Source organism: Echinops telfairi, unplaced genomic scaffold (assembly GCF_000313985.2).
Source record: "Echinops telfairi isolate 266 unplaced genomic scaffold, ASM31398v2 ScPeMD7_3533;HRSCAF=4204_0, whole genome shotgun sequence".
Taxonomy (NCBI): Eukaryota; Metazoa; Chordata; class Mammalia; order Afrosoricida; family Tenrecidae; genus Echinops; species Echinops telfairi.
This window is the reverse complement of record NW_022107431.1, coordinates 54,331,512-54,341,179: the sequence shown is the minus strand read 5'-3', so window position 1 is coordinate 54,341,179 and position 9,668 is coordinate 54,331,512. Positions and strand designations below refer to the sequence as shown.

The 9,668-nt window shown below is 38.0% G+C and overlaps 1 protein-coding gene across 1 annotated transcript in view; it reads left to right on the top strand.

Annotated features, from left to right (window-relative positions):
• SERINC1 (serine incorporator 1) overlaps window positions 1–4,975 on the top strand; it is a 23,365-nt gene extending 18,390 nt beyond the window's left edge. Inside the window, exons 7-9 of the mRNA XM_045294302.1 lie at window positions 1,796–1,953; window positions 2,071–2,301; window positions 3,475–4,975. Coding sequence (XP_045150237.1) covers window positions 1,796–1,953; window positions 2,071–2,301; window positions 3,475–3,610 — 525 coding nt within the window. The 3' untranslated portion in view covers window positions 3,611–4,975. The remainder of the gene's footprint in view (window positions 1–1,795; window positions 1,954–2,070; window positions 2,302–3,474) is intronic.
• The last annotated feature ends 4,693 nt before the right edge of the window (window positions 4,976–9,668 follow it).

Genomic DNA, 9,668 nt, shown 5'->3' with positions numbered 1-9,668 from the left:
CCACCCTCACAACCCCTTGATAGATTATAAATTATTATTTCCATGTCTCACACCAACCACTGTCTCCCTTCCCCATGATGTCCGCTGTTCTTTCCCCGGGAGGGGTGTGTGCGGTTGTGTGTCGATCATTGTGATTGGTGATAGCCTCTCTTAAAAAGGGAAAAATTCATGAAATTTATCTGAATTTCATCACTGAGTTTATAAACTCTGCAAGTGTTTTCACTTGGTGGACAAATCTCTTAATTCTTTTTTAACATTGCTTTTTTCTAGTTTTTAATTCCTATTGTAACCTGTGAGGGAGCTTCAAAAGTCTATGTACATTTTTTTTGTTTTATTAGAGAATGCTTCTTTAGTATTTTTTTTCCTAGCTAAATGCTTAAAAATGTGTTTGCTTTGAAGATTAGCCTTACCTGGTTGGTGTTAAAGAGACATCATTTTCCCAAGACCTTGATTGATTTTTTGTTAGAGGAAATTAATTCTTGGACACGCGAGCAGATACTTTACTAACCCCATTAAATTTTTTTTTGACAAATACATAACAGAAACTTGTATAAGCACCGGTCATTATGTCTTACTGGGTCATTTCCCAAAACCATTTGTTAGCATCCTAACAATTGTGATTTGCTAGTGTATGTAAGGCCCCGTTGTGTTGTGGGTTACCCATTTGGCTGCTCCTCAGGAGAAAAACGAAGCTTTCTGTACCTGTGAAGATTTACAACCTTGGAAACCCATAGGCACAGGTAGTTCCAGTCTGTCTTATAGGGTGGCTGTGAGGTTAAGTATGGCAATTTTGTTTTCTGAAACTATCATGCTGCTTAAAACAATATATTTTGGCAAATTGATAAACTCCACAAAGTTTATAATGTGAGAATATATGGTAGAAAAGCCAGTGTGTTATGATTCAGGGTATCTGCATATTATTCTTTTTTTTTTTTTTCTGCATATTATTCTTGATAGTAATTGAATTTTACCAATTTCATCCAAATTTTACCTATTTCTCAGCCTTTCAGTAACATCTAAGTGTTTAATCACTGGCACCAGGGCTCACTGTATATCTGTGTTATCATTACCTACGTTCAGACGAACATAATCCCAAACTATCCCATAGAGTTCATTGCTGCAGTAGCTGTGTCCTTCCATTGTGTACATCTCATTGGACTTAACTATACAGATAGGAACTGGAAACACAGGGAATCCAGGGCAGATGATCCCTTCAGGACCAGTGGTGTGAGTGGTGATACTGGGAGGGTAGAGGGAGAGTGGGTTGGAAAGAGGGAACCGATTACAAGGAACTATATGTGACCTCCTTCCTGGGGGACGGACAACAGAAAAGTGGGTGAAGGGAGATGTCGGACAGGGCAAGATATGACAAAATAATAATTCATAAATTATCAAGGGCTCATGAGGGAGGAGGGAGTGGGGAGGGAGGGGAAAAATGAGGACCTAATGCCAGGGGCTTAAGTGGAGAGGAAATGTTTTGAGAATGATGAGGGCAATGAATGTACAAATGAGCTTTACACAATTGATGTATGTATGGATTGTGATTGAGTTGTATGAGCCTCTAATAAAATGATTAAAAAAAAAAGAATATAAAGCCTCCTGCCGTCTACCATACAAAGTTGAAAATTAAATGGTTTAACTTTTTCAAGTACTTTTTGTTGATAGACTTGTGACCCTTTCCAGAAAATCTCTTTCATTTCTACAGGTATTGTTGATAAAGTGTTAAAAAGAACTCTGTGCCATGAAAAGAACGTTATTTTTCATATTGCGCTAACATTTTAATTTGATCTTAATTTCTCATTTCATAGAAACAAACTGTAATCCAAGTCTACTAAGCATCATTGGGTACAACACAACAAGTACCACTCCAAAGGATGGGCAATCTGTCCAGTGGTGGCATGCTCAAGGAATTATAGGGTTAATCCTCTTTTTATTGTGTGTGTTTTATTCAAGGTAAGGAAAACTATGACTCTCCTTTTGTTTTTAAAGAGAAATCCAGTTATACGGCTCATTTCCTAAGGTATTGCCCTTTTTTCTTCTCTGCCTAAATCCTTTTTTTTTTAAATACAGCATCCGTACTTCAAACAATAGTCAGGTGAATAAACTGACGCTAACAAGTGATGAATCAGCATTAATAGAAGATGGTGGAGCCAGAAGTGATGGCTCACTGGAGGACGGAGATGACCTTCACCGAGCTGTAGATAACGAAAAAGATGGTGTCACTTACAGCTACTCCTTCTTCCACTTCATGCTTTTCCTGGCCTCGCTCTATATCATGATGACCCTTACCAACTGGTACAGGTACTTAGACTTCAGGACAATTTGGATGTGGGGATTTTTAGGACTTTTTAATCACAAAATCTGAGGGGAGGGGAAGTGCTTTTTATTCTTTGGTGAATTTCAAAATATTCAGCTAAGTGTATACTGAGATCAGCCTAAGTGCTTTAAATAATAACAGAAAAATTGAAATAGTCCCAAAGATTAAAATAGACAATCTTATAAACCTATTTCTTGTAGTAATACAAAATTTTAAACTTAGCCCCAGCATAACATTTATTTTTACTTAACTTTATTACCATAACCTGTTCCTGACATTGCACAATTTCTATTGAATTTTGTCATGGACAGTTCTCAGTGAGCTGTGAGCACAGTCCATCCATCCAGATGCCTTCTTTGACTGCTTCTGTTGGACCTCTGCCCCTTCCAAACTGACATCAGTCATCTTCTGGCAAAAAGAAGGCAGTAATTTATATGATTTCATTTTTGAGATTTTTTTATTACTATTTTTTCCAACTGATTCTGGAAAGATTTGGCTTAAGATGCAGTGAACTAAGTATATGGCTTGCACGTTTTTCTTTTTCATACTTCCTTGTGATCAGTTTATCGGTGCTCTTACAGCTCTTCTAACAGCCCATCCATCAGTTGTTTCAAAAGTCTCTATATTTTTAAATGTCTGTACATGAGCATATTTAGAAAGATAGGACCAAATCTTAAAAATGTAAGATTGGCTGTGAGGTAGTAGATTTGAAGACTTTGGGTTAAAAAACAATTTTTGTTAAGTGTCATGAACTAATTGTGTGAATCTAATAAGCTGTGTTGATGATGTGGGGTGACATTATATACACTTGGAATAGGTATGGCTTTAGTAAAAGTAATTTCTTATATATGCTTAGGCCATATTTCATATCTCTGCCTTCTAGTAAGTAACCGTTAATCCAGAAATAGTCTTTTGAGTATTGTGTAAACTGTGTCAAAGCCACCGTATTTTAGTTAATTTTAAAGAAAATAAATTTTTCCCCACCTTTAGGCCAGCTATTAAGATAGTGTGGAAAGCAAGGCCTCAGTGTTGGAGGAACAACGATTTATCTGTTATCACAAATTATATAGGAAGATTCCTTAAGTACTGAAGTTACTTAGTAGCTTGAAGACTAATCATCTACCACTTGCCCTCCCTTTTCTGCTTTCCTTCTATAGGTATGAGCCTTCTCGTGAGATGAAGAGTCAGTGGACCGCTGTCTGGGTGAAGATCTCTTCCAGTTGGATTGGCATTGTGCTCTACGTCTGGACACTCGTGGCGCCGCTGGTTCTGACAAATCGTGATTTTGACTGAATTGGGGCTTCTGGCATGAAAGTCCTACGTGAATCATTGCTTATTTGAAATTGACAGTATTCCCCAATTTTGTAAAGCGTGTGTGTGCGTGTGTGTGTGTACCTAAGTGTGCATCCACTTCCCACTAACTTCATTGTTTGTCTAGCATGAATTAGGTTGTACAACTTGTTACTTTATTATTTTCTTGCCAAGGCCTTTGATATATCTGCGCTAGTGATTGCAGGGAAGGTTATTATGAATGTGGTAGTGAGTCAGGAAAATATCCGAGGAAATGTAAGACTGCCTTTTCAAATTTTGATGCCTTGCCTTTTAAGAGACAATAAATAACTTGGCTATTATAAAAATGTGTAACCAAATCACATCAAGACCAAATGTGTGAAGAATTTCGTCATGTTTTCCACACGTGGTAGAAGTTTAGGAATTTACACAAGTAGGAAATGTTTGATGAAGCAGCGTAGGTTATATATAGGGGTTGAAGTACACTCTTCAAAGAAAGATTGACAATAGTTGGTATTAAATTGGATAACCAGTTAGATTGTAATCTTCCTTGAGTAGGGCTGGCCTTCTTCCATGCCTATATAGTTTTGTTGTAGGCATTTATAAACACAGGTGAAAGGGGGTTTGCTGAAGAATGCGAGGTTTTGAAATGGAAAGTCATAGGCTAGGAAAGAAGTTAATTAAAAAGATGAAGTTAGTGTTGTAAAGATGTGATAAACTTCACAGGGCAAGAAGAAACAAATATTGGGATTCAGTAGGTACTTAGCAAAAGTGAGTCCAATTCTCATTTTCAACACGGGGAATAAAAAGAAAACAACCCTGAATCACGGATTTAAATACTTCACATAACTAATTAGTGACTAAGCTGGGAAATTTAGAGTTTGTCAAATATGGCTAGCATTCATTTGGGCATTCAGAAATCATTTCTATTCATAATACATGCATATTAGGCTTATTTCATCAGTGGTGGGTAATTCTCATGATTGGGGTTGCTGGTACTCAGCATGTCTTTTGCCCAGAGGCAGGCCAGCCGAATAAGGGAATGCTGTAGAATCAACTTCTGCTCATAGTACAGTGCGCATTCATGAATTGTTTAAAATGCTTTTGTATTTGCTGCAATGTAAGTGAAATGTATATAATCTTTCAGCCTGAAAATCAAGCAGTATGATGATTAACTTAGAAATGCTTATGTGTACGTGTCATTAGTCAGTGAAGCATTGAAAAGTCTACATTTGCCTCTTTCAAAATATTTATTAATATAATGGAATACAATTCAACCTAATTCCCCAACCTTGTTCTGTATGTTAATATTGCGTTCCATGATTTTGAATGACTGTGGTCTACCTATAAATAAATGAATTCAAAGTATACTGTTTTAATTTTTCAGCAACTGATGGCAGTAATACTCAAACCAATTTTCTGCCTCTGTGGAAAAAAAAACCACCTCGCATTGTAGGATTAACTAGGCCTATTTTCTGTCCTGAAAATAGAATTGTTTTGAAAATAATCTTAACCCTTTGACTGTAAGTAAGCCCTAAGGTTATATTCTAAAGATAGTTAAAGCGTTTCCCCCAAGCCTTCATGATGTTGACCGTGCCATACGGAGAAGAGTTTTCGTTCAATTAATAAGCTGTTGCACACCTGCTGTGCTCTCCAGGGTTCCCCACCCATCCTAGTGGCTGGTTATCCTTTCCCATCCTCACACCTAATATAAAAAAACCACCTTTCTTAACTTACAATATCCTAATAAAAACACTATAAAAGAATTAAGTTTTAGTTATCTTTTATTCAATGACTCATGCAATAAAAGTTTTTTTCATTATTATAGGCAGAACAGTGCTAAATTATTTCCCACCTAAAACAAGTTCTAATACCATTGCTTTGCATTAAAGTGAAAGGATAAATGAGTTCATCAAATAAGTATATAATATTACACAAAATATTAAGGATATTCTGGGGATAGGTACTGAAGAGTGGGTAAAGACAAGATTTCTTAGGTAAAAAAAGCTAGTACTTTGTCTTAATTTCATTCTTTGAGTTAATTCATACTATTGCTTAGGTAAAAAGCAGGTAGCTCTTATGTTAGACTTCAAACAAAAGTCGATAGAAATTTCAAACCTAAAAAATTAGAATATTAGGAAATTATGATAATCTTGGAATCAGCTTTTTGCTTGTTTGATGGGGCCCTTTGCTACTGTAGTTGTCACATAGCCTTGTCATGATTCAAGTTTTTCTAGATTTTTTTGTTCAGCTCCAAATATAGGAAGGTAAACCAAAAAACATTGGTACAAAATCACGAAAACTTATTAAAAAGATCAAAATGTGAATCTTGCTTCTCAGTATATCCAACTTCTGAAAGTGATAATTCCATCTCTCAACCCTCCCCCAACAGCAACTGCACTCTTGATTTATGCCACATCAAAGTGGCAGTTTTGGCATCCTTGCATTCCTTTTACATGCTGTGTGGGAAACAAAAGGGGTAGAGTTCAGGGCTGAAGGATGGATGAGGTCATGCTTAACAAGAACATTCGTATAGGACAGCCCTTGCCACCCTCAAAGTAGAAACAGGTCCCTTGTGATGAAACAAAACAAAAAAGCAGCTGTCCTGGCCTTTTTCTCACCAAAGCAGTCTCTAATTTTCTTATAATAAACTCTAATCATGTGTCCTCTGAGAAAATCTATTGAGATCGCCCTTCGATATCCCAAGGAATTATATAAGCTGTGCTGATCCCCTTAGAACAGCTGCTCTCAACCTGGGGGTCGAGCGACCCTTTCACAGGGATTGCCCGATTCATAATTAACAAAATTACAGTTATGAAGTAGCAACGAAAATAACTGGTTGGGGGTCACCACCACATGAACTGCATGAAAGGCTCACGACATTAGGAAGATTGAAAACCACTGCCTTAAGAAGTCGTTTTGATTGGGCCTTTTTTTTGGGAAGGCACCCTAAAATGACTAAGACGTGGACCACTGAGAGAACTTACCTACAGCTATCCACTGTCGGTGGACACGTACTTAAAACATTCTGGTAAGAGTAAATCTGCATATATGAACTGGAAATGCAGTAGCAACATTTTTTCCTTTGTGTCATGTACTACATAAAAGACCACATGGGCTCCTTTTAACAAACGTATGGTGTGGGGACATTCACTAGCAACTGTGAGAGAAGTCACTCTTGGTCTGGAATTATAAAAATATTGGAGGTGAGTATGATTCACACGCTGACATCCTGGGGGCAGTTTTCTGCTAATTGGGGCAGTAGTTAACAGGATACGCTTTGATCTGCATGGTGGGCAGCTGGACCCACCAGCAGCTCAGCAGGAGCAAAGACGAGACTTTCTACTCCCGTAAAGTCTCGGGAACATACAAGGCGGGTCACCACAAGTCAGCAATGATTCCAGGGCAGTGAGTTTGATTTTTTTTTTCCTAATTAAAAGGAAATGCTTGGTAAAGTAGACGGGGCAGCGAAAAAGAGAAAGACCCTTGACAAGATGGATTGACAATGGTGGTTTCAACCACGATCTCGATCGCAGCAGGGCGGAGGAGAGCTGAGCAGTGTTTGCTTCTGTTGTCCATAGATAGGCTCGCTGTGCATCAGAACTGACTCACTGGCACAAGAATCGAACGGCCTGCATTCTTAAAACCTGCAGGACAAGAATCAAGGTTTGCCCACGTGACGTGCAAAGTGGTAAGAAAGGGCAAAGGTTAGTCGGTACGGTAAAAACTGCGAAAAAGGGAACAATGGTAAAGTTTGCTTAACTTTTCTTAATGGTAGGAAAATAAGTCTCCATTGAAAATTTAATTTCAGACTTTTTCTTTCAAAGATAAGTGATTTCAATTTATAGTACCTGCATGATTCTAGATAGGTGATTTCAATTTATAGTACCTGCATGATTTTAGACTCCGCCTTAAGTTTTAGCTAGAATTGCAGTCCCTGTCTGGTAACACTTAAAGCACACAAGTCTTGAACTCTATACTCTCAACGCAGGTCAGACGCCATTGACAGACCTCGCAATCAACATATTAAAAAAAAATTAAAACCAAAAGCTATCATGTGAAAATCTTAAAAGAAATCTGAGGAATCCCAAAGCTTCAATAAAATTACTACATATTTCATAGTTTAACTTTTTAAAATATTTTGACAAGGGATGTCACTACTGAGACATCAAATGGCTCTTGACTGAAACACAATACCAGAAAGATGTTTACCTGTGTTGTTACTGATTCTGCAAGGGCATTTGTGTGGATCACAAGAATCAATTGTAAATACTGTAGGAGATTGGGCATTCTAAAACTTAATTGTGTTCATGTGCATCCTGTACATAGACAAAGAAGCAGTCGTTCAAACAGAACAAAGGGACACTGCATGTTTCAAAATCAGGAAAGGTGTGCATCAGGGTTAAACCCTTTGAAGCATACTTAATCTTACACTGAGCAAATATGAGAAGCCAGATTATGAAGAATGCTACAAGAGAAGTGAAGGAAGGTCTATTAATATTAATGAGTCAGAACTGACCTGATGACGGTGACTTGAACAGCCACAAATCAAGATCAGAAATGTTAATACAGTTCTGTTGCCCACAGATGTTTTGTGCCTGCTGTCTTCCACTCTGTGGTGCTTGGTGTCTTAGCTATGGGAGGCCTTGGTCTCTGCCCTGTTTGAACAAAGAGCACCCCACTGCAAACTGTATGTATTATTCTATCTCTATGCTGAGCAAATCATCAGAGAAACTGGATTATATGAAGAATTCGGCATTAGATTTGGAGGAAGGTTTATTAACAGCAAATAACAATCTTAATTGCTGAAAGTAAGGACTTGAAGCACTTATTGATGAAGATCAAAGATTGCAACCTTCAGTATGGATTACAACTCAATGTAAAGAAGGCTAAAATCCTCACAACTGGATCGATAGGTAACATGCAGATAGGTAACATCATGATAAATGTAGAAAGGACTTAAGTTGTGAAGGACCTTATCTTGCTTGGATCCACAATAGATACTCATGGACGGAGCAGTCAAGAAATCAAAGGTTGAATTGCATTACTGAAAAGTAAGGATGTTACATTGAAGACTACAGTGCACCTGACACAAATCATGGCATTTTCAACTGCCTCATGTGCACGAGAAAATTGGACATTGAATAAGGAAGACTAAAGAAGAATCAATTTGAATTGTGGCACTGGTGAAGAATATTGAGATTATCAAAGACTGCTAAAACGACAAACAGATCTGCCTTAGAAGTAGGGTCAAAGTGCTTCTTAGAGGCAAGGGTAGGGAGCTTTCATCCTGCAAACTTTGGACATGTCAGGAGAGACCAGTCCCTGGAGGATCTCATGCTTGCTAAAGAAAGGAGAAAGGCAGCAAAAGGAGGAGGGCCCTCAATGAGAAAGCTCGCATAGATGCTGCAGCAATGGGCTCACGCATAGGAACCATTGTGGGGCTGCCACAGGATTGGGCAGTGTTTTGTTCTGTTGTGCATACATCACTATTGGTTGTTACCAACTCAATCGCATCTAACAACAGTATTTATTCCATTGCGTGCGCTGTTGTTAGGTGCCATCAAGTATATACCACATTTCACCTATCCATCTGTTGGTGGGAACGTAGATTATTCACTTTTTTTTTTGGCTCTAGTACTGCAAAGCACATAGCTTGTATATGCTTGCCCTTAACTGAAGTCACTCTTCCTAATAGTGTTGATCGTAAGCATTATTGAGTGATATCCCTAAATCTAGATAGTTAAAAATATTGACATTTAAAATTATAAAACTTAAAATGTTACTGCCTTTTAAAAAAATTGTTTTATTAGGGGCTCATATGACTTATCACAATCCATACATACATCACTTGTGTAAAGCACATTTGTATATTCATTGCCCTCATCATTCCCAAAATATTTGCTCTCCACTTAAGCTCCCGGCATTAGGTCCTCATTTTTCCCCTCCCTCTCCCCTCCCCCATGAGCCCTTGATAATTTATAAATTATTTTGTCATATCTTGCCCTGTCTAACGTCTCCCTTCACCCACTTTTCTGTTGTCCGTGCCCCAGGGAGGAGG